The 26,099-nt window shown below is 36.4% G+C and overlaps 1 protein-coding gene across 1 annotated transcript in view; it reads right to left on the minus strand.

The window, feature by feature from the left end:
- The window catches only part of ME1 (malic enzyme 1), a 133,240-nt gene that overhangs the window by 2,619 nt on the left and 104,522 nt on the right, over positions 1 to 26,099 (minus strand). Inside the window, exons 8-13 of the mRNA XM_072408583.1 lie at positions 16,206 to 16,303; positions 15,341 to 15,454; positions 7,942 to 8,047; positions 7,717 to 7,859; positions 6,404 to 6,577; positions 1,895 to 1,993 (exon numbers count right to left, since the gene is read on the minus strand). Of these exons, the coding sequence (XP_072264684.1) occupies positions 1,895 to 1,993; positions 6,404 to 6,577; positions 7,717 to 7,859; positions 7,942 to 8,047; positions 15,341 to 15,454; positions 16,206 to 16,303 (734 nt within the window). The remainder of the gene's footprint in view (positions 1 to 1,894; positions 1,994 to 6,403; positions 6,578 to 7,716; positions 7,860 to 7,941; positions 8,048 to 15,340; positions 15,455 to 16,205; positions 16,304 to 26,099) is intronic.

Below are 26,099 nucleotides of genomic sequence, written 5' to 3' on the forward strand. Positions count from 1 at the left end.
GCCAATTGAGCTGCCGTATAGTAAGATGAGAGGTGGGGTAGTGACAAGCCTCCCGCCTGCCGTGGTCTAAACATAGTTTGCCTAGGGATACGGGGCCTTCAGGCATTCCAGATAAAATACATAATTCTTTTCTGTAGGATTTTAAGGGTGAGGGCCAGAAACCATATGGGCAGCAACCGCATGGGATATAGGAGTTTCGGTAGCCAGGTCATTTTTATCGATGCTATGCGTCCCAGCCATGACATTTGATACAATATCCAACATTCTAGCAAGGAGGTCAGGTGGTGGACAACTCTGGGACATTGGGGGTATATGATGTCATAGGAAGATGTAAGGTTCACCCCCAGATAGCGTAAACGGCCCTCTTTCAAAATGAAAGGGAAAGATGCACGTAGTGACGATGCCATGGCAGCTGGTAGGGTGACATTTAGTGCTCAGCATTTGGGTAGATTGAGTTGTAGGCCTGAAATTTTTTGAAAGTTGCGTAACAGAGACATAAGGTTTGGCAGAGAGACCAGGGGAATGGAGAGGCATAGGAGCACATGATCGGCAAATAGGCAAAGCTTATGCATTTTGTCTCCTATTTGGACGCCCAAAATATCCAGGTGTTCCCTTATAGTTTTGGCCAAAGGCTCTATTGCTAGGGCAAAGAGCAGTGGTTACAATGGGCATCCCTGCCTGGTCCCACTGCCAATAGGGAAATGTGGGGATTTATGACCCATGTATTAATTAAAAGCTCTGGGGGATTTGTACAAGGCTGCCAACCAACTATGAAAATGCGGACCAAAACCCCATTTCTCCAATAGGAACGTGAGAAATGGCCATAGTACGGAATCAAACCCCTTTTTTCATGTCTAGGCTAAGGAGAAACGCTGGTATCTCTCTGGTGTGGGCATAGGGTGAAGCATGCGGCACATATTATCTCCAGCCTGTCATTTGGGGATGAATCCCGTTTGGTCCAAACCCAGCCTCTATTCAGCCTTGCCACTCGAATAGAGGCTAAAAGTTTAACATGCACTAGAGGTGAATGAATGGGGAGACTTGTCCCCATTCAGCCTCCAGTGCCCAGTGATCCAGTGGGACTCCTGTGTTCTTGGATAAAGAATCTATATCCAAGAACACATACTATAGTTACGCTAGGGCTGCAAGAGCAATCAGGGGAGTGGAGCTGTCAGCTTTGCTCCCGATTGCTCTTGCAGTTCTACACAGTCCCGAAAAATGACCCGAATTTTCCCCCCCATTGACTTTAATTGTGTTCAATTCCGACGTTCGATCACCCAAATATTAGCACCCTATTCAATCGAATAGCTGTCGAATCGAATAGTGAGATATTCGACCAACACTAGTAAAGAGATTGGGCGATAGTTGGACCATGAAGTGGAGTCTGTGTCTGGTTTGGGGAGCATACAAATTGCAGCCTCCAAAGCACTATCCCCTAATGCTCCGCCCGGTAAGATCTCATTAAATACTCGCTTTAAATTGGGCCCCAGTACTTCTGTGAATTTTTTTTAATAACGGGCCCAGGCGTTTGTTACTTTTGAGATTTTTAACAACATGAGCTCTGTTAGTTTTATCGGAGTTTCCAATAACTGCACTAATGGTGCTGGGAGTGTGGGTAGCTGCAGGGGTTCAAAAAACCCCTGCATGGCATCTTCGTTTAAAGAAGGGGATGGTTTATATAAGTTCCTAAGGAGTTTATGAAATTCCTGCAATATTACTGCTGGATTACTTGTACTAAGCTTGTTTTTGGTAATAGATGGTGGTACAGTGCAATGGGTTTTTGATGTGACATCTATTTTCTGGAGTGGTGATTTTTTTTACATCAGCATTTCATTGACCATTTTGATATTTATCAGAACTTTATCATACAAATTACTATAATAATGCTATCTACCTTGACAGCAATCTTAACTGAGACCTCCTTTATTGTTTGCAATGGTGGATACAGACGACCCTCTTCCAAATGTGCATCAGAGACTTGTTCAGCTATAATCTAGGAAACAAATAAGATAAATAAAAAGGAGTTATTGGCTGAACTTCTACAAATACATATGGAGTCAAATAAACAGCTAAAGCACACGAGAACATAATAGTGCCTCAAACATACCGTAATAATGGTGTATACATAGCTCTAAAACTGTATGCTCTTACAAACCTGATTTTGGAAAATTAACCTCATTACCATCCATTATGCACTGCTTGTCTTTCTCTGTGTTAGCATGTGAAACTATGTGAAGCTTATAAAAACAAGATCTTTTCCTTTCATTGTTAAAGGTATTTATAACAACTATGACTTCTGCATTCTATACAATAATCACCTCACTGTGTCTGCCAGCTATTTCAGGTTTACAGCCTTTAACAGTTGATTCAGTTTAAATAAAAGCTCAACGAATGTATGCTAATGTTTACCAGAGGACAAAGTCATTTTATATCTTGTTTTATTGAAAAAATCTTTTATTGCTTTAATCAGCTTAGTACTGTGTTTATTGTGCATATGTATCTATCTAACAAAACATGTATTCTATCAATAATTCACTCAATATTAATGATCCACCAATAAGCCATACAATTCAACTAAAATTCGTAACAAAAATTTTAATGAGCTGAGAAAACTCAACATGATGACATGGTTTCTGAAAAGTGAATATATGGTTACTAGTTAGTGACTGGAATATGTTTAATTAAAAAAAACTGGAAGTACTTTTTTAATTCCATGTTTTTGTCTGTTTAAATATTTTAAAATGTAACACAACATAACCACACAAGAAATGTTTTTTTAAAAATATTAACCATAATGCATATTTCTCATAACGGTAAATCTAGGCCAGTGTTTCTCGACCTTTTTAACATGGGGAAACTTTTGAAATAACTTTCAGGTCTTCAAGGAACCACCCCCACCCCCCTACCCCCTATATTTAATTTATACACCGCCCACAGTAAATTTGTGTGGTGGTCAGTAGCAAGAATCTCTCTTAAATTGTTGGCCAGTGGGTAGAATGTTATCTTTACAGACAGTCAAAAGGATCATTTATGTCACTTAAACTGACCTGAGAGTCATAGATTTCTCACTGTTCAAGGAATTCCTAGAAATCTCTGGAGTAACCCTGGTTGAGAAATATTGATCTATGCTATAGTTTCTGCTATATCAATAAGGAAAATGACAAAAAAATGGAAGCCATTGGATCACCTAGATTATAAACTAGAATTTTTACAACAGGGAGTTGGCAATGTAAATCATTTTAAACATTCATTTCATTCTATTTTTTCAAACATAGGCAATGAAGGTAGGGATAAAATCCATTATATTGTAATGTCTTCTTAGATTATAAGTAATATGTTGGTGCTATATAAATAGAATTTGATAATAATAACAATTTTATAAAAAAACTACATTAAAATAAAGTGATGACCACTAATATTCAACTTCCGGCTGCCACAGAGGTGGGGATTGGAAGCCTTACATGTGAGAGTAGTTTATGCTCTCCATTCTTTGTATTTCTGCTTGTAATGAAAGTAGCTTTGTCCTTTAAATTCCTTGTTTCTTGTATCATATAACTGATCATGAATGTCTGTTATTAACAAGCCATGAGGTTGTATAAGATCGTGCTTTGTCACCTCTCTAGCTTTTGTGATTAAAGTAAGAGTTCATTTATTGTCAGCAAGACAGTCTAAAACTCAGGTGTTCACTTTCTAAAGCCAAATAAAACAGAGTAACTTTGATTTCAGTTGATAAATGCAAGGTATTTCAAGCTGTAATACCTTCTAATTGCAGACAATTTCACAGTGATGACAAGCTATGTTCCCTGTTTTTATGAGTTTTACCAGGCTGAACAAAAATGTCAAGGATCTTATGAACTAATAAAATAGTTTTGGCACAGTTACTTGGATGCCCGTCTAACTTTATAGATAATCCCATTAAAAAATGTAATCTATGCTGTAAACATGCCAAAATATGCACGTGCTGCATATCATCAGCTGAAATACTGCAGAGCAATGAAAAATACAGGAAAGTCTTATCCAAACCAGAACAACACTTTGGGGGTTTACCTACTAAAACAAAAGCTTTTCACTTTAAAATGTGAAAAAAGAAGTAAAGAAAAAATGATTGGGGGAGAAAACCAAATCCAGAGAAGACACTTTAGCACAGTGATTAGAGAGTCTTTTCAATGAGATTTACATAACCCCAAGTTTCCCAGGTCCTGCCAAAAGACATCACCTTGGCTAAGCACTGCACCTAGTTGGTTAAAGGTGAACATACATTTTTTCAGTTACAGGCATTTTTTGATCTTTTTTGATACCGTTACGCTAGAAGTAGGGTGCTGAATGTACAGTAAATAACAGACTTGCTTTTTAGGTGTAAGGTCCATTTTAATGTTATCCATATTTGTATAGGTACAGTAAGTGAGCCAGAAAGTTTTGATTAAAATAGTTTCAAAAAGCATTTACTTAAAAAAAGCTGAAGGTACAATCCTAATTTTACAAAATATCTGCTTTAGGAATTAGTAAATACTATTGAAGTATTCATGGTATGAATCCTGTTGTCAAATTGTAGCTATTTTGTATGCTAATATGCAAACTGCTGTCAAGAAATGAAATTTTGAGCTAAGTTCTGCAATGGGAGAAGAAAAAAAATGTCAGACAGATCTTAATGGGAAAAAATCATTTAAATTACAGGTCTGGGAGCTGCGTATGTCTGTGATGCTACAGAACAGTACGATTTCATGGTCAGCTTCAGAAACACCTTATTCTGGCAGCTCATACTTTGGATGTGTAATCTTTTTTTTTATATTTAGCTTGGCTTAAATACAGCAGCAGCACCCCAATGTGATTCAATTCAACTTGTAAAAAAAGGCTTCTTAAGGCAGTTTTAGATGTGACATCTGATTTTTTCTTAAACAGTACTAGTCTTATATAAGACAAGTAGGCTCAACTCAACTCAACAAAAAGAAAGCCCTCAACTTTGTACAGTTCTTTTTGAGAGCTTTGCAGATTGATCCAAAAGCAAGCTTTCAAAAAAAATAAATAAAAAAAACAAAAAAAAAAAAAAAAAAACTATCGGGATCCTACAAATTCGCTAGTGGTACAACAATTTAATAGTTCAGTTAATGAGCTTGCCATTTTCTTAGTGCCACATTGTTCTATTATTGTTTTAAAAGGCAACTGGTGCTGGTGTTGCACCATTTTCTTCACTCCTCCCTGAATATAAATGTTTCCTCTAGTGTATAATGATGAATATAGAGCATCTATACAATATTGCTCCAGCTGCTGGAGAAGAGAAGAAAGTCTTAGGAGGGATGCTTTCGGAGATTGTAGGGTGGGTTTAGGTGGATGCATCTTCAAGCTTTCACTTTAAACTCCTCAGCATGGCTCTTTTGACCCTCATTCATTTATGGTGTATCCTAAGCATTTCAACCTTATGTGAGATGGTACTTCAGTTACTGAAGGCACCAGATGCTGAGCAGTAGCAATATGTTGTGGAAGAGGGAGAGAAAGGTCCACACTACAGAGGTCTGATAACAAGCCCTGCAGACAACAGTTGCCATTACCTGTGGGGCAGTGCTGCCCAATGGATTGGGATAGCTGATCCCTCCAGCCCTCTGCAAGCTGTCCCTGGACAAAATTCTTCACTCTAAGGCTGTGTACACACAATAAATCATTGTCGCCAAAAATGAACTGTCATTCTCAGCTTGGTCAAAAATTTCATGTACACCAGTCTCCCAATTTTATTCATAGATCCATCCTGGTGGGTCAATGAACAACCAATCTAGAATGACCATTGATAACTGATATGGAGGAGAGTGCAGTGGGTTACCACTTGTGAATCCTCCCCCTCCTCTCTCTATAGAATAGAATTGTGCTGTGGGTACAGTGCTATTGTTAAATTGTGGGGATCGAGTGGTGTTCTGGTGCATACTACTTTACTGCACAAAGATGTGGTGACTTGCTCTTAGTAGTTTTTCCTGCCTCCCACAAGTGTACACTATGTATTACCATATAGGAACTGTTATTTCAATTATAAGCAATGTCTTGTGGGCTTATTGATCAGCTAGCTTCTTAGGCACTCCAGCTCCCTCACAGACCCTAGATATCCTACACCTACATTCATTTAAGCTTGTGATATGTTTTTGTAGATATTCCCTATCAATGTGTTCACTGATGTGTGCAAGTGTGCTAGTCTTTAATACAGGCAGCTGCAGACAGACCTAGTGGCTGAAGCTTGGGGAGTTTATATCCACAACTGTAATGGAATGACTTGCTGATAAAATGGAAAATAACACATGAAATTTCTACAGGGAAAGTATGTAACCAATGTGTTATGGACATAAAATGTTATTAGAAATAACTGCATTTAAATTAATAACTTGTGTTGCAGTTTAGAACTACCTCTTATCTTATTCCTTACCTCAGCTGTGGTCAGGAAAACATCATCACTTATGTGTCTCATGCCACATGCAACAACACCGAGGGCCACACCTGGGAACACGTAGGAATTGTTGCCCTGCCCAGGATACAGTGTTCGCCCATCTGGGAGAGTGACAGGATCAAAAGGACTTCCACTTGCAAAAATGCCACGGCCCTGTGATTAATGCAAATATCATTAGAATATTAAGTACTTGGATTACTTGTTCTTCTGACATAAAATTGCTGTTAGAAAGAAGAATGGGCAAAAGGCTTGTGTACATTTATTTATGTAAATTTCAGTGTAACTGGGGAATCTTACAGCTGCAATGGATATAAACAAATATTTTTGTACAACCACAACAGATGAATGGATGGACCATGACTTTATCATTCAAATTTCAACCTAATTCTAGAACTTCTGCTGTTAGTAAGATATGAAGGCAGAGTATTGAAGTAAGAATATTGATAAACTAGTATAAGAAGGGATTAAAAACAAAAAAAGTTAGTTTTTTTTTTGTTGGCAAACAAACTCAAACTAACAAAATACACGTTCATTCACAAATGAGCGTATATAATGTAAGTACATGTGATAGGTCAGTCCCTTTTGCATATTCATAGGGTGCAAGACCATAAGCTGTACAATAAAATCCCTACATCTCATAGAATTGCTTGAAAATATAACGTCTCTGTCCCGACGCATTTCACCTCTTGGCTTCTTCAGGGGTATTGTGAGAAAATTAAGTACTGTGACACAAACATAATTATATGTACACGTAAGTCCAGGTATCATTAGAAAAGTATCAATTCAAAAGGTAAGTTAAACAGTTTGTATTTGATTACTATAGTAAAAGGTGGATGTAAAATATACATCCACAGTGTCCGATATGTTAAGAGTCCTAAGAATGTTAGTGGATAAAACTGTTAGGTGCATTGAATATGAAAGGCCAAATGTAAAAAATGGGTAAAAAAACAGTAAATTTTATTTTTTACTTTTTGAATCTTTTGACCCATTGTTCATATTCTTATTGTTCATTGCTCACAGAATTCCTTGGTAGGACTGCACAGCAGACTGCATGACTCCATAAGGTAAATCACACAAATCTGTTGAATGTTTAGATGTGAATGGCAGGTGTTTCCTGGTATTGGATCTGACCACTCTTGTAAAACACATATATGCATTTTGTGGGGTTTTTTTTTGCGAGTGCTTGTAAAACTCAATTGATTCTGTGAGCTATGAAATGAAATACTAGACTAACAGCTAGAGATCCCATTTATTGGTAGGAAAGGACTATACCAGCGACCAGGCATTCTTACCTCTGTCAGGGCATAACACTGCTCTGCGGTGCACTCTGCTTTACTTGTTGGATTGCTGAGGGCGAATATAATCGGTCGCTCATTCAATGCAGCCATATCTTTTATAATCTGCTCAGTAAAAGCTCCACCTATTGCGGCAACACCTAAAAAACCAACAATGCTGTAATAAACAGGACCATAACATGGAGAACTAAGAAACTGCCAATAATTAGCAAAACTTATCACCTATTAAAGCAGTTGGTTTGATATCTTTAACAACATCTTCCAGACTCTTCATTTCCTTGTGTTCGTGGGCAAAGCGCTCCTTTTCATGGGTAAGAGAAGATCTGCCCTGTAAGAAAGTGACAAATGAATCATGGTTGGTGCAACAGAACCTACTTTTTATAAAGTCAATGAACCCCATGGTTTTTAAGGTTTTTTTGCATAAGCTAGTTTTTCTGTCTTTTTTATGTAGCAAGCTTTAATAAAGAATGATGAAACTAATAAATAACTGTGAATGGAAGCTGCAACTGTTAATCATGTATTTGTCCTAATCGACCTTTGCAGTGCTAGGTCCCAGGTTCGATTCCCAGCCAGGACATTATCTGCATGGAGTTTGCAGGTTCTCCCCGTGTCTGCGTGGGTTTCCTACGGGTACTCTTGTTTCCTCCCACATTCCAAAAATATGCAGTGAGGTTAATTGGCTTCTCCCTAAAAAATTGACCTTAGACTACAGTAACGACATATGACTATGCTAGGGACATTAGATTGTGAGCTCCTTTGAGGGACAGTTAGTGACACGACTATGGACTTTGTACAGCGCCGCGTAATATGATGGCGCTATATAAATACTGTGTAATAATAAAAATAATAATAATCATTGTTACTACATGAAAATCAAGAGATAATCCAACACTTGTTATTAAAAATCACAGTTGTGAATCCCTGCCAACCTCATAAGCAATCCATATATGGCTGCTATAGATGTGTAAACTGATGGTTTGCCATATGACTTGTTCTTGATTATTGATTTTTTTTTTTTTTGGTTCTTTCCCCTGCTGTTTTACCAGCAGCCTGTTTGCTTTTCTGCAACAAGTGGTTGTCTGAAGTTGGGTCCTGCAGTACTCTTTGCACCCCCTGACAGTTTTTTTTTTTTTTTTTGTAAAATTATAGAATTTCTGAATTATAGAAATAAAGGTAAACAGATTTAGTGACCTGAGAGGTTTCCCTGTTTACTTATGTCTAAAAATGTTTTTATATTTAAGTGGTATTGTAATGAATATTTATTATAATATATATTAACATGCTACATTTTGTAATATATACTTACTATACTATATACTTTATTTATATGACTAGAACTTTATATTGCTTTTGGCAGCGATTGAAATTCAAGCATACATCTAAAATGTCATACTTAAAACATTCCAGCAGGTGGCACTATAGCCTGATTGGTGGTATAGCTATAGGCAAATATACATTATGTCAACAATTACAACATTTGATATAATAAACATAAATTGCAGTATTTTTTTTGAGGCTTGGAAATTTTACCAGAGCTATAATCTTGGCCAGGAGTATGGAATGTTTTTGAAAGCCAATTAAAATGTAAAAGTTTTATAGTTTTCAATCCTAATTAAAATTAGGTGTTAATTTTTTACAGCTCTTTTTTTTACATCAATGGAAGTAAACATGATGGTAATCATGCAGATAATGGGGGCTTTCAAAGCTAATATTTATTCTGCTATGCATATTACTTATTCCTAACTGTACAGTAGTTTCACCTATGTGCCAATGGAGTGATTGGAATTTTAGCTAAACTAACTTATCTCCAATAATTAAATTATCTCCATTGAGATTAAACATTGATTTGGATCTAAACTGCTTAATTTCTAGCTACATGAATACATGGTAGACGGTGGCCGAGAAAACCTTACATTTTATATTGTTTATAAAAGATAAATTTTATTTAGCCCATTTTTAATATTTTTGGGTTCCCTTCAATACTTCATTTTAGTGCAGAATAGAGTTGAGCTGGGTTGTATTCTGCGGACGGATCATATGATTATATGCGTTTTATGCTGTAGAATATGGTTTTTCATGGCTGCAGGAGCATTTTTTTTTAACATTCATACATTATATGTGGGGTAGAACTGGCATTCCCCAGTGCCAGGAAGCTCTGAATCAAGAAACATTTGGGTGATAAAGTGAACTTATACTGGGTCTGTTCTGGGACAGTGATTGAGAAGGTAATAAAGGCAGAGGATCAGAGAGCCAACATGGCAAACTGTATATTACAGTCCCAGGTCAGAAATTAAAGTGTTCTGTGCTAGCAGTTTAGAGTGATTAAAGTATATCTGAACCCAAGAAAGAAAATATAATCTATTGCAATTTACCAGTCCCTAAATGTTGTGATTAGTGTAGATTCACTTTCAATCAGATTTTATAGGAAATCTTTTGTCCCTGTAACCCATTGTTAAGAATGGATAAGAGAGCCTGGGATACAGTAGCCTTTAATGAATCTCTAACCCTCCTTTGCTTTGGCCCTAAAGTTTTTGAAATGGTCCTGGATGATTTTCACAAGTAATTCCAATGACAAGTTCTAGTTTACATGTGAAAATCAGAAAATACCCATAATACCCATGATGAACAAGTCACTTTCCAATTTACAAAACCTTATAGTTATATTCACATCAAGCTGTAATACCAGCACTTCACTTTATGTTATTTAACCTTATATTTGAAATGCCAAATAAAAGCATAGCGGAATATAAAGTCATCACAGCTGATATAGCACCTCACAGAATTGTGCAAGCCAATGGAAAAATGAAATTGATTCTCCACATGCCAGCAAGTGGGTGGCTTCTCAGGATTTTTGCCTATATCCACCATTGATGGCCTTCAGTATCAAATTAGGAATTTTCCAGTCCCCAACTGCTAAAAGATGCAATAAATTCTTATATGCCAAAGGAAAAATGTTCAGCTTGGAACAAAAGACTAGTATGGTAAAAAATACAATAAAGTAATAACAGCCACGCTAATAACGCTAATAACACACTTTATGTTTTAATCACGCACAAGGAATTTTATGTGGCTGCATATAGAATCCAAGTCAGTAATGCGGTTATTTGGTTTTCGATTACATAAGTTTCCCATTATGGAATATGAAACCATTTAGTACAAATCCAAGTAGCAGAATAGCAAAGTAGCAAGCTTTGGGACCTATAATTGATGGAAGATTTTTTAAAGTGTTTCAAATTGCAATATTCAAGAAAAGGCAAGTCATGGCCAGTGCCTTCATGAACACAAATACAGGTAGTCCCTGGGTTACATATGAGATGGAGACTGTAGGTTTGTTCTTAAGTTGAATTTGTTGTAAGTCGGAACAGGTACATTATTTTATTAAATTCAATTAGGACAGATGTTTGTCTCAACATAATATTAGGAAGCGCGGTGTCAGTCACTGTATAAAATCCTCACTGTGTTTTGTTATTCACAAACAAAGCAAAAAAAAAGAACTGTTTTAGAGCTTAGACATTTATTAACTTTTGGAGCAAGCTATGCTTTGATATGCAAAAGGAAACAACTGCAGAGTTTGTCCTGGTCATTAAAGAGTTACAAAAAAGGTTGCAGAACAGCTCAGCCCCTAAGATCACCCACATTTCAAGTCCAGCTATTTCCTTGCAGCCAGGTGTGTCTGTGTGTCTGCACACTGCTGCTAGGTGTTGATTGCACTACCCTGCCACACAGCATGTGCAGAGATTAGGCTTTTTCTTGAGACAAGCTTCTGACCACATTCAAAGTCTTCTCAGATTCCACTTCAAAAAGTCAGGTACTTACTACTAAGGCAAGAACAATGGCCAGATATTCATTACTTTCTGGAGCAAGCTGTGCTTTGACTTGCAAAAAGAAACAACTGCAAAGTTTGTCTTGGTCATTAAAAAGTTACAAGAGGTTGCAGAATAGCTCAGTCCTTAAGATCACCCACAACCTCAGCTGTGTTTAGCAAAAGATTTCTTCTGCAAGTCATTCAAATTTCCCCATCAAGCCTCTGTCCTGCGAGTGAGCAGGGAAGTCTCATTTGTATTTAGGTGTTGTCCATTTGTTGGATGTCCTTAACTCTTGGGCTACCTGTAAATTTTTAATTTCCTTGTTGGGTATAAATTATTGCTGTATTGGTTACATACAATACAGTGGTTATGCATAATACATCTACACCAACTTTTCTTCTTCCCTGGAATACATACAGTATTACAGGCTATTTAAACCATGGAGTAAAATCGCACAGCCGACAGCTCCTAGGAGCACAAAAAACTGCTGCTGTGCTGCTGAGAGAAGGAAACTGCATTCAGGGTAACCAGATTTGTACATGGCTACAACCTTGGACAAATCCTCAAAGAACCTGCAAATGTGCCAAAACTTTTTTTGCATGCAGCAGATCACAGGTAACTGTGCCTTAATCTGCCACAGCCACATGCAAGAAATGAATCCCACCCTGGAAGGCTAGGGGTCATGGTTGACCCCGCAGGCAAAATGTAGCGGGTCAAAAATGGCCATAAACCTGAGACTTTTGTAGGTGTGACAAGAGCAAATGAATCAAGTACAAATTAGAGGATATTACATTTCGCTGTATACTTTCAAATAGGTTACAATATATTTGTTAAGAAAATCCCTATTGTATATTTTTCCTTCTGTTTGGTCTTTGCCATGCATAATAGTTGTGTGAAAATATTTTTTTAATGTTTTTAGCATAACAGGGCTGTTAATCTGATACTGATTAACAGAAGTCAGCCTCTACACCTTGTGCAACAATAAAACTTTTTCTTTTTATAACTGATTCTTAGATTACTCTGTAATTCAGCTTTCTTTACATATATTACATGTTACAGCTATGATACCACAGTCTGGAATTACAGTCTTTTGCTTTAGAAAATGACTGCGGTATATGCAGACTTTCATTTAAAATCCCACTGTCACATGAGAAAAAAATAGACTGTCTGTCTAAATATGCCTTTATCTTCCTAGTGATGAAGAGAAAAAAAATAATTTGGGTATATTTATAGACTGCAACCCAAGTGACATTAAAAATATTTGTATATGAAATAATAAACTAAAGTTAAGTGCCATATAAATTATTGTGGTCTATTTTTTCCCTAACTTTAATATATACAAATAAAAGTTTAGCATTCCACTGACAATCTAGCTGTATTTTACATTCTTGCCATTCTAGGCATCTGTGAATTATGTGCTTTTTCATACATACTCCACCTCAAATTATCACCAGCTATTATATGGGATTATATGGGATTATATGTCTAAATTATGTTATTTAAGATTGCATTTTGTTTGATAAACACAGCTTTGTCTAGCATATTAAGCTTCAAGGAAAGAATACATGGCTCCATGTTAATCTACAGAGTGTTTTCCATCTCCTGTAAGTAGCCCCTAGATGTTTTTTTGTTGTGTGTTGCAAATTACCATGTTATGGTGTCATGGCATGTGTTCTACTCTTTATTACTGGCTTGTTGGGGGCTTGGAAATGGAGATCCTGTTTTTGTCAGGGCAGAGACAGAAGAAGGCTTTACATGACACTGTAAACTGCATCAGCATTTGAACAAGATAGAGGGCTTTCTATGAAGCTCTAGTACAGTGTTTCATAGAACCCTAGGGTTCTTTCAGAAGTTGCTACGAATTCCTTCAGTAATGAGCAATTTGTGCCTCCAAGGTCAATTTAACTGATACCAGTGATTATTATTATTATTATTATTATACAGTATTTATATAGCGCCATCATATTATTTTGGTAAGGTTGGCATTCTTCTTATTGACCAGCAATGTCAGAGGCATTCTTCCCAAAGACCACAATGGGAATGTACTGTGAGCTGTTGATATAGTAAATATAGCAAAGGTTCCTTAAGACATGAAAATGATTTTAGGGGTTCCCCCACATTAAAAGGTTGACAAAAGCTGCTCTAGTAGCTTATAAGATGATGATATTATATGTAAGGAAAAGAGCTGCCTGGATAGTTAAAGTGAAATTACCCATTACCATTCTCAAGAGGGCAACAGTAGTAGCTCCCATATTTCTTTCTAAAAAAAGGTTGTGTTCCTGCCCAGTCATTGATAAGTAAAAAAAATATTAATGAAGTGCCCATAGAAACTCTGTTTAGGTGCATTAGTTCTCAATTAGGCCACCTATTCTCATGCAGCCACATCTTCGTTTTGGGTTATTGATAGTTCAACAACACAGTGTAGCTGCCTCTGACACCATGAGTTGGAGAAAAGACTATACACAAAGACTATTCATTAACATTGTAAAATCTTTGGCCATTCTTTTATGCAAAATACCTTCGGTTGCATGTGTTCGACCACCCACTTTTCAATGGTAATAAAATCAGAGCTTGGGTAGGCCAGTCCATAACCCAGTTTTTTTTCCAGCTCCTGGTGGACTTGCTGATATGCTTTGGATGTTTATGTTGAAAGATCCATTGCTGTTTCAGCTTCCACAGTGAGACAGATGGCCTCCCATTCTCATCAAGATAGGAACCCAACAACATTTCTGCCACCATTCTATAGAGTTGGCATGAGTTTCTTCTTCTGAAATGCTGTCTTCTGTTTCTGCTAAACATGTAAATTCCTAATGTGGTCTTTGGCTGTACTTTCAAAGGCTAACTGTAGGTTTGTTCCAATTTTCTTTTTAACAGCAAATCATTTTTTGTCTTTCCTCTCAATCATCTTCCTGACTATACTGTAAATGTATGCACTTTGACATATTAGACTCAACACTTCTTTTAGAATCAGTTCAGCTCTTCTGCTAAATATGCTTGCCCAGCAAGTCCATGACAAACTAGCAGATTTTTGGAATGTAAGCTGATGAAGATTGTTTTCTGTACAGTAGAAGAAATTTGGCAATATTTTAAACACTTTTGCCAGACTTATGAGCATCCACAACCTTCATTCTAAGGGCCTTAAAGAGTTCTTTTACTCTGCACATAATTTTTGTTATTCTGGGTATCGAGTTTAGTATATTGGCATATTTGCACATTAGTATCCCTCTGCTGACACACATTTGTTCATACTTTAAAAGTAGATATAGCTCAGAATAGTTCTGTAATTAGATGATAGATAGATAGATAGATAGATAGATAGATAGATAGATAGATAGATAGATATTTGATTAGTTGTTTCTTACACTGAATATCCTGCACATGTATGAAATATCCTATATTAAAGCCACATACCATACATGACATACTAATTTTTGATATAGCATGATGCAAGAACAGGCAAAAAGACTTTTGTGGTTTAAAAAAACCAACTAAACACAGGTTGCTTTAACAGTACACGTGAAGTGGCATATATAGGTGGTGTATTTTCAGATTTACATTGATGTAGAACCAAAGGAAACCACAAATTACTGTTCTAGTACTGTCCCACTGTTTTAGACTGAAATACGGTTCTCTTGTTTCAAACCATTATACCACAATTTTATTCCCTGAATGACACTGCTCTTATTTAACATTGTCAAATAAAGTCACAAAAAATAATAATTGTTAAAGATAAAAAATCACAATTTTAAGAAAAAAAAATATTTGTTTGCATTGTGTTTGTTAATTATAAAAGAATGTTAGCTTGGGAATCTTACTTTGACTATTAGCCCTTTTGAATCCACCATCCAGATTTTCTTAATTGCATCCTCTTTGGATATCCCTTCTTTCTCCATGGCCATGGTTATTAAGTCTGCAATACCCATGGCAGCCTACATATAAACAAAAAGTTTTATTAGTTTATCATTTCTATTTTCAACATAAATACATATTTATGAATAATGAAAAATGCTTTGTTTGTGAAAACCATGATATGGGTTAAACTCAAAATGTTGTCCTAGGTTTGGTTGAATACTAATGGGTTGAAGGTTTATATATATTAGTATATATATATATATATATATATATATATATATATATATATAAATATAGCTTAACAATGCTTTTATCATCTCCAAGGGTTTTCTTTATAAAGTGTTGGATTCCCAAAACTGGAGCCTGTGGGTAAACAAATTTTGTTGACCAGAGCAACATCCCTCTTTTAGAATCCCCCGTTTAAATATATTTCTACAAAAGCAGTAAAAAGTGCATGGCTGATAACTGGTCCAAAGAGACAGTCCTACTATACCTAATCGTAAATCCAATCCCATCTACAAAAGTTGGGTTTTCTCTTTATTTGCAGGAAAATAGTGCTCTCCCCCCAAAAAATGTAAAACTTTCTCAGCCAATGGCTTTATGAGATCCCTAATACCCATGATACCCACATTGGGGGCTGCACAGTTCTGTAAACACAGCTAAAACTAAATTGCCATATACAAGAGCTATTTGGTAATATTAAAGGTTTATTTTTATATATTTATAAAATGGAAATGTACAGTATACAGAAATGTACAGTATATATATGGAAATGTACAGTAAAAGCAAACAGCTCAGTCTCCCCACAAAAAAATAATGTCAGCTTACCTCTCCTGCTCCTTGGAAAAGCACAGTATGATCCGATAATTTATTCTTTGTAATGCGAAGTGCTGCAAGAAGTCCAGCTACTGCAACAGCTGCTGTGCCTAAAAGAAGACACAAAAAGTTAATACAGATTAAAACTATTTTCCTTAAAATGGTTACTTACATAGCAGAAGGCACATAAAACTAATTTACTTGCTTTCATTTTACATCATGGGATGGAAGAAATGTTTTTACAGTGTCAATTTGTAAAGTAAAAACATTGGACCCCAAAAAAGAAAATACAGGATATTGATTTACACACACCTAATTACATAGATTTTGCACTTTTCATGTCTTTTTGTACAGTTATATGCTATAAAAAAGGAAAGTCCAAAATCACTAATAGGTTTAACAGGAGCATTAGGTGAAACAGGAGCATTGCTATGTGATAATGTGTATGAATGAACTGCATGCACATGCATGCTGCAGGCAAAACCTGTTCCTAAACTATAGTCATTTTAGGGCTAACAGTCAAGCTGCTGTGAAGAGCACTGGAAGCTGGGCACTGCCATGGGGAACACATACCTATACAAAACAGGATGGGAGAGGGTCTTTCCAAGAAGCTTTAAGGGCAATAATAAAAACAAAAGCTTGGGGTTAACTTAAAACTGTCAGTGGTGTAACAGAACGTTACAAAATGGATCACCAAATGACAATGTACTCAAATGCACTTATCTGACTGTAGGGTTAACTTTTTATTTTACAACTAGTCTGGCCTACATGAAGCAGAAGAACTCCATTGTGATTGTGATTGTTGATTTCAGTTTGACATTGACACATGCTTTATCATCAGATGGTAATAGATCATCTTTGACTGGAAATCTGCCGCTAGTTCACTGACTGTCCCTATTGTCACATATGCAATACTGTCCTGCAGCTAGCCAATATCCTTTGAACTCTCATTAGGGACTAAGAGACCACATATGTAGAATCATGGTAGTGCTCTTGGGGAAAAACACACCTTGTCTCTTGCAAATTTGGGCCTAGTCTTCCTCAATATTTTGTCCAACGTCTAGTTAATTTTACATGGCTTTAAAATCTGTAGTCTGCTGTAAAAAAACATCTTCCCTCACTTAGTGCGATTGTTTTACTAAATGTGTTTAGGCTCTTCACATAGCAAAGTAAATTATCTGTGTAGGAATTTTTACCTACTTTGTGGAAAATTTAGTTTGCAAAGTATTCCCCCTTATATGCAATGAAATGAAATATCCCTACGTTTTGCTTGTATTTAATTCGAAGCTTCATTAGTTAAGGTCAGCAATTATTCACCTTATTCACATATCTAAGTGAAATATTCCTATCGCTTGCATAGTGATAATTCACTTTGCTAAGTCTACAATTTATATTCCTTTAATAAATGAACTGCACTTGCAGGTAGGTGTTTTACTGCAAGAATTAAGACATTTCTTTTTTTCCATACACTGTTACATATCTCCCTCCCTTAGACATTCTGGTAAATTCAGCTATATAGTATGAGATACACATTTTTACCACTTGGTCTCTCTGCTTAGATTTGTAGCCAAATTTACATGCCAAAAGTCACAGTATAAATTACAGTATACATGGAAAATTGTCTATAAAATTATTTCCTGGAAAAAACACATGAGAAAAAAAATATATACAGTAAATGGATTTTGCACTATTTCTGACTATACGCTGCTTATACATATACACACAAACAATCTGTAGAGGATAGATTAGAATATTTACTGCTAATTACAATGTGATATTCAGTTCATCTACTACAACCCCCTAAAGCGAAGTAATAATAATGAAGACTTTCTGAACATTTGTCACAAGCCTTACTGCAATTCTGACAGACTGTTTTAGTACTGTATTTCTTAGTCAAGGCGTCTGCACTGAAATTTTCATTTGTTTAAATGCCAGCTCTGTGTTTGACATCAAACTGATTGTTTTGTAAGATGTGTAAATTTTGTGAATGTCTTGAGCGCTGAGAGGAATCTCCCTCCTTCCACCAGGCTTCCAGCTTTTTTTTTGGCAATTTTTATATGCTGTACTGTAGACACTGGCTTAGAAATCTGGCCTAAATTCCCATATCCTGGTCTGGATTTCAGAGTTTTATCCCTAGCTGGTAGTTTTCCAATCGCTTTAATCTTGCATTTGAAAGGCCATAACAGGGCCACAGTGCTGAAGCTCACATGTATGATGTATACAATTAAATATGACATGGCAGAGGAATAAAAAAAATAAAACCAGTGTACCAGTGCTTTTGGATGAATTTAATAAAGGATATGTATAAGCTGTTTGCAGTTGTTTGTGGTAACAAAATCCACAATCAAGTCTTTAAAGTGAAGATATGCTCAAAATATTAACATATTGTAAAGAGCATCTACAAGAGTTGCCATCTACATTTGGACTTCTCCTAAAAATTACCCAATACCATGATATTTCACAGTTGTGTTCTCTTCTATTACAACCAGTGGCAGAATAAGCTAACTCCTTTACCTAATGCCCTCCTGGTTTCATGTATACAATAACAGAGAATAGCATTCCAAATAAAAAACAGTTGACAAAACTAATTTTTATTAATGGCTTTAAAGGGACAAGCAAAATCAATTCTCTAGAAATCTAAGATTACTAGATGAAAAATTAGGTTGATGTTTAACTGTTTTTAAGCACTCTTATGTATCTAATTAATTTACCACCATAGTGTTGTATTTAATGCTTTTGGCAGAAGGACCAGTTTGGGCTATCCCATTTTTTTTTTGCTGCCTTAATAAAGCCTTAAAAAAACCCACCTTGTTTACCTTTCTAGGATTGTGTAGGATATAAAGAGACATATTTTAGTTCCTAACGAGCTGAGTCTTTCAAAAGTTTAAGACAATCAGAATGTAGTGATCCAATATAGTTATTTTAAATCACATATAACATATACCACATATAACAATAGAAATTACAGGAATAATATGTGTAGTAGTTATTAAAACACAATAGGTTCAACCAGGCTAAAAATGCGGTGAGTGGATTGAGGGGTGAAAGCTTTTAAATGCCTATGACTGGTTTGTGTTACCTTTGATGCGCCATATACAGTTCTCAATCAGAACTTTTTTTTAATAACACATTCTTTATACTTGTCAGACCAGGTGTCCTTCCTTTATTGCTTTTGTACTCTTTACCTTCTAGGAGGTCAAACAGGTAAATAAGAAATCACAATTTTAATTGAGAACATGTCTATGTTGGAAAATGTATTAGGTGTGTTTCCATATACCATTGATATTTAATGTTAAGCTATTACATTCCATACTCAACTAACACCATTTTCCTATTCTTGATTGCTTCTGCGGAACTGTATGAACTAATGCTGTTGTGAACTATGAATCTGAGAAAATGTATTTTTTTAACAGGTGTCCCCAGGTAAAGTAGGGTTTCTTTACCTATGTTTCTTCTAAACTTGCCTCAACTCACATGCAGTCATATTGTATGCTTGACTCTGATATTTTCTTCATTAAGAGTCAGTACAGTAATGCACATACCATGATTTGTGTGAGGTGTAACTTATTCTTTATGGCACCCATCACACTTTTGAAACACATTGTGTTGCACTATAGTGAGTCATTGGACTCTCCTATAAATAATGCAGGTACAATTTTTGGACCTCTGTAGAGCCTTGGGCAACCAATTACCCTAATGCATTGCATGGTACACAAAGGCACACACATGTGCTGAAATAGCACATGTGTGCATGGGCCCTAATTGTCAATGTCAATTATCACTGTTTCTTAATTAGGGCTCCTCCAGAGGTTCCTTGAGCACTGAGCAGTTTGTGCCTCTCAGGTCAGTTTAACTGACACCAATGATGTTTTTGGCTATCTGTAAGTTTGACATTCTTCCCACTGACCACCACACTAATAAATTGTGAATGGTAGATATAGTAATTATAGCAGGGGTTCCCTGAAGAGCTGAAAGTTATTTCTAAGGTTCCACTATGGTAATAGGGTCTTGAAACACTGATCTACAATGAAGCACAATCTATGTTCCTAATTCAGTCTGTTCAAGTACATTTGGTCAGTCAGCCTGGAAGAAAAAGGGCAATCTGAGGCAATGTGCATTAGCATGTCATTCACACATCTGGAAAGATTTGTTTATACATTGATATCATGCAGTATAACTAAAGCAGCCAACAATGTCTATTAGCTACCATGTGAAAATAATGATCTGGCTTTCTGTGAAGTGGCAGATATATTTGTTTTGGAGCAAGATTAGCAAAAGCACTGATGGAAAGCACATTCAAGGCTACTTAAATATATCATTTTTAAATTTATACCTATTGATAAATTAGTGACACACATGTATTTTTAAAGAAGACTTTGATATTTGTTACACATAGTTGATTGCTCCCTCTAATAGTATTAAAAATAAAACATCTTTAGGTCAGGAAATGCAGTTTGCTGTTATGATAATGGCTTCTCAGCTGTGGTCAAACTGTTGGCCATCTAAATTTTAGGAACCTGGCTAAATTAGGTTGCAGACTCATTCACAACTAATGCCTCTTTAGATTATTCTGCCAAACTTTGTTAACCTTAGTGTTGCAGTGCAAACGCAGGGTAATGCATTGCAGAGCAAAACAATGAACAGTAATGTACCACCATAATGTGTGTTAATGCACTTGTTCTATGACACAATACATGCTAGTGCAATTCACAAGAACAAATGTGCCCTTAATATACAATATATATATATATATATATATATATATATATATATATATATATTTCTGTATCTAAATTATTAAAGGGCTGCTTGAGTTTGTGATATCCAATGATTGCAAACTTGCATTGCTGCATAAAAATAATGGCTCCTGGCAGTAGATGCAGTGGTATTTGGTTATGTATGACTTGGTAGTTCCTTGGTATCTTTGTATGTATTTTAGGTGCCTATGTGTTTTCAAAGTACAATAATTTCCTCACCACCTTAAAACATTACTGCACAGGCACTGCCAGCAAGATTCAAACAAAGCTGCATCTTGGGGTAGGCGATGGCTCCTACCAAATGTGCTCAATGCACAGTGAAGGCAAATCCTCTTTCAACCAAATTGTCCCTACAATTTTCTCTTATAAACAGTGAGTTGAATGAGCTAATTAGTGGGAAAATGTTAAAAAAAACTTCTTTTGTAAATTTTTGTAAACTTTTTTTCCTGTCCATATTAGTGGAAGTAGCCAACTGTAGATTTAATCATCTGTACATCTGCAGTGGTATATTTCTTTGCACTAAAAAAAAGGCACATGCAAAACTAGTTTAATACTATAAGTTTTAATAATGCTCTTTATAGTGTATTTTATTGCCAAAATAATAAAAAGGTCTGCATACAATGGGTTTTTTATTACCTTGATACTTGGAGGTCCTACAGTAAGGGAAAATTAATCTAAAGGTTGAAAAGGATTATGACATTTTCATTTTAATTAACTATATAAATAGAGAGAGTTTCAATGGCGTAGGTGCTCTTCTTAGTACACATGGAATTTGGGACAAAGCCCTGTCTTTAGAGGTGTCGTGGCAAACCCTTGATGCTATTCAGCCATAAAATACATCTGGGAAAAGTAAAAAAAATTGCTTACCTATTAACAGAAGATAAGAATGCCAGCTCATTATTGTGGCCATATATGTGGAAGCCAGGAGACTGCCGTACCCCCTCTAAAATCAGCAGGCATTCCTCTAAACTAAATAGCATTGCTAAAAAGAAGGCTGATATAGCACTTGTAGATTAATAACTTCTGACTTTTGACTTTGCTGTGCATTGCATGTGTTTATTTTCCACAGCAAATTGGCATGAACTGCTTCTTTAATCTTGTTAGTATGAGTAGGTCAAACTCATGGAAACTGTTATAAATATTGGCCTGGCTTTACTAAACAGGAATTTACAGTTAAAAGTAAAAAAGTAACACAGCTGTTTCACACAAAAATCCAATAATAAACAATAAATACCTGGGGAAAGCTAAATACAGTATATAACCCTGTTTAGTAAAAGTTAAAAAGTAGTTTGAAAATTTCAGCCAAAATCTAAATGTTAATCTCCATGTTCAAGTATTTTGGGTTCCTAGGGTAATTTACTTACTCAAACCTGGGTTCACATCAAAAGCCAAGGGCATATTAAATGTCACTTTCACCTGAGTGTGTGAAGTGAAATGAGTTTCACTTGGATAATAAAAGTTCCATCAATACATTCCATTGTTCCTGTTAATAATATTAACATTCAGAAAGGAAATATCTTTGCCTTACTCCCCAGATGTGCAGACATAAAGGTTTCGTATTGATCAAACCCATTAATTTCTCCTGTATTAGAAGGAAGCCATGACAAATGTGTGAAGATGTCAGTATTTCTGGCTTCCTCTGAGCTGATATGCCCATCTTGCCACTTGGAAGAGGTGTCCCTGCTGAACTCTTCTGCATGTAAACCTACTGATGCATTGGGCCTGATTTATTAAAGCTCTCCATGGCTAGAGAGAATGCACTTTTATCAGTGAATCTGGATGATCCAGCAAACCTGGAATAATTTTCTTAAAAGTTGTTTGCTATTTGTTAGCAAATGTTTTCAATCCTGGACCAGATCCATTCCAGGTTTGCTGGATCGCCCAGCTTCACTGATGAAAATGCATTCTCTCTTCAGCCTTGGAGAGCTTTAGTAAATCAGGCCCATTGGGGCAGTTTGGATCAAAATCAATGTTTAATCCCAATAGAGATAATGGGCCCGATTTATTAAAGCTCTCCAAGATTGGAGAGAGAATGCACTTTCATCAGTGAAGCTTTCACTAATAAAACTGTATCCTCTCCAGCCTTGGAGAGCTTTATTAAATTAGGCCAATATATATACATTGTAAACCTGTGACTGCTGTATGAGTCCTGAGACTCCTGAAAACTGTCCTGAGAGGAGTGGGGAGAACTCCTTTCCCACCCTCTCTCCAGTAATCCCCCCTCATCACTTGCCTGTAAGTCCCGGTCTCCATCCCTGGGGACTGAAGCATCAGCCTCGTGCATGTCCCCCAGCGCCGCCATCTTAGGTCCAGGCCGCTGTGTGTGGGATCGTGGGCTGCGGGATCCACCTTTCTTCCCCGATTTGCCCACCATAGCTAGATAGGTTGCGGGTGCGTTCCGCTGCCGGGTGGAGCTCACCTGCAGTGTGGCTGCCGAGTAACACTGCTCTGGGAGCCGCTAGAAGTACCGGGGGGTGCCGAGCCGATCACGGAGCGTCCTGCTTCATCGGCGGCGCATGCGCACTCTCTGGAGTAAATTTTTTAAAAGTTGTTTGCTATTTGTTAGCAAATGTTTTCAATCCTAGACCAGATCCATTTCAGGTTTGCTGGATCGCCCAGCTTCACTGATGAAAATGCATTCTCTCTTCAGCCTTGGAGAGCTTTAATAAATCAGGTCCATTGGGGCAGTTTGGATCAAAATCAATGTTTAATCCCAATAGAGATAATGGGCCTGATTTATTAAAGCTCTCCAAGATTGGAGAGAGAACGCACTTTCATCAGTGAAGCTTTCACTAATAAAACTGTATCCTCTCCAGCCTTGGAGAGCTTTATTAAATTAGGCCAATATATATACATTGTAAACCAATTTACCAGTATATAAACTACAGAACCTAGCATATATCAGGAAATTAGGTAACAGTAAAAAAAAAAATCCTATCATTTTCAAACAGAATTATAAAAGACATTCTTAAATCTTTTGGGAACTTTATTGGCTAACTTTCTGCCATTACGTTTTTTTTTATTATTTAGTACTTAGAAAGGACACAGAGAGTGTTGTGGGAACATGCACAACATGAAGAACAATGAGAACATTGCAAATCAGATTCTGTAAATCAGGTGGGGCCATATACCCTGATATAAATCAATGCGAATGGTGTAAGAAAGGAAGAGAAGAAAAGCCAGGGTATTTGCTAATTGTGGCAATGTATTGAAAATAATTTACAAATAAACTCCTTAGTTAGGAATGTGCATAACATAAAGTAATAAGTGTTTCAAATACAAACAATTGAAGTCAACCCCGTTGTGTCCTGAGACATGGGGGTTCCTTTTGACTTTTTACCTAGACATAGTTTCCCTAAATGATTTAAACAATTAAATAACTTGTGTCCCAACGTGTTTCACCTCTAAGGACTTCTTCAGGGTAAGGAATAGGTTTGTAAATTATTTTCAATACATTGGCACAATTAGCAAATACCCTGGCTTTTTTATCTTTCTTTCTTATACCAGGAACATGCACAACTCCAAGGTGGCTAGGGTAAGGAGTTATGACAAGGGAATTTTACTATTGATGTATCTAGGACCCAGAAGAGGCCAGGGGCTGGCACAGACCACTATGGTTCCCTAAAAACCATAACAGCCATATATATATTCCATACTGGGTTACATACTTTATGTATCCTGGTACAAGGTATTACCTATTCCTGACCATATGGGTAATTCCAGCATACATATTAACACTGTGCTTAGGCTAAGGTTAGCAGATCATATTTTTAAATGCAATACTTTTATGAACCCTTTAATTTGATGCTATATTATGTCTCCATAAATCATAAACATCAGCAATGTTTATTTAAAATTTCCAACAGTAACTACATGTTAGCTATTATGAGACTGTGGTTCCCCACCCTAACTCATGCTGATTTCTCATTGCTGAAATGGCGAAAGATGAAAGCTAAGAAAAAATGAGTGATCACACATCTGGGAACATATAAGTCAACCACGATGACCAGCACCATAACATAATTCATCTGCATAGTGTCCTGACTTAGAAGAGCAATTAATGGACAATTTTTGGATTTGACCATCTGAATGACTCTTTGTTCTTTAGTTCTGAAGCAGTGGATACGTTGGAAAGTGCTGTGCTTACCATGAAATAAAGGCAATGCAGTCACAACAAGAAACAGAATTTTCCCATAACAAACATTCAAATGATTGTTTTGTTATGTGAACTGCACTAGAAAAACAATGGCTGTAATCTGGTCGGTTTGTGTGGTCAGCTCTTTTGTTTTTCCTTGTCTTTTGTTTATTAAAATGTCACCATAAATTCTCATTAGGCACATTTTTCTTAATTTATATAAAAATTCTTACAATTCCCATGCTTTTGTGCTCTTTGGTATGGTTTACATGTTTGATATCTGCAGATCTGGACAATGGTCAAGATGGTTAAGTGTTGTTCTCTATTATTATTTTTCCCTTTGTGTTTTAAGATTTAAATATTTGTCCACCCTTACCAGCTGCTGTTAGATATGTGGCAGTTATTTTAAACCATGGAAGTCTTTCCAGCTAGCCAGTGAGTTCAGGTTTTCCTAGTTCATAAAGTAGACTTGTGGTCTCTCTGTCAGCTATGACACCTTGTCTGTACAATTAGTACAAAATGCCATGGGTAAGGTCATCCCAGCACACCTGGGAATTCCTTGTTGTGTTGACCAGTTCACCCTGTCCTGGAGAACTCCCTAACATATTGGCTGTAACAGGTTAGACCCTTCCCTTTTTAGAAACTGCAGATCAAAATAACCTCTTGCCAATTATTTATATCATATAACATGAATATAAGCCAGTTGCCTAGATATGTTTAAATGTTTTTCAACTACAATGTGGATAAGTGGCTAAAATTACTGTGTGTATCACAAACAAGGGTGCAAAAACAATAAAACCTTGGTATGGTACAGCACGTTATCCACATATTTGCATAGGAATATAATATCTAGGCCAACTTTATCAAGTTCCTGGTCATTTCTTATCTATATTAAACAATGAGAAAAAGCTTAAAATAATTTGTGGCAACCTTAATCAGACTCTTATCTCTGGATAAGGATGATCCACATTATGGCAGAATGTAGGACCTCTCTTTCTTTAAATAGAGGTACTT

This window comes from Pyxicephalus adspersus, chromosome 4, assembly GCF_032062135.1.
Source record: "Pyxicephalus adspersus chromosome 4, UCB_Pads_2.0, whole genome shotgun sequence".
Taxonomy (NCBI): Eukaryota; Metazoa; Chordata; class Amphibia; order Anura; family Pyxicephalidae; genus Pyxicephalus; species Pyxicephalus adspersus.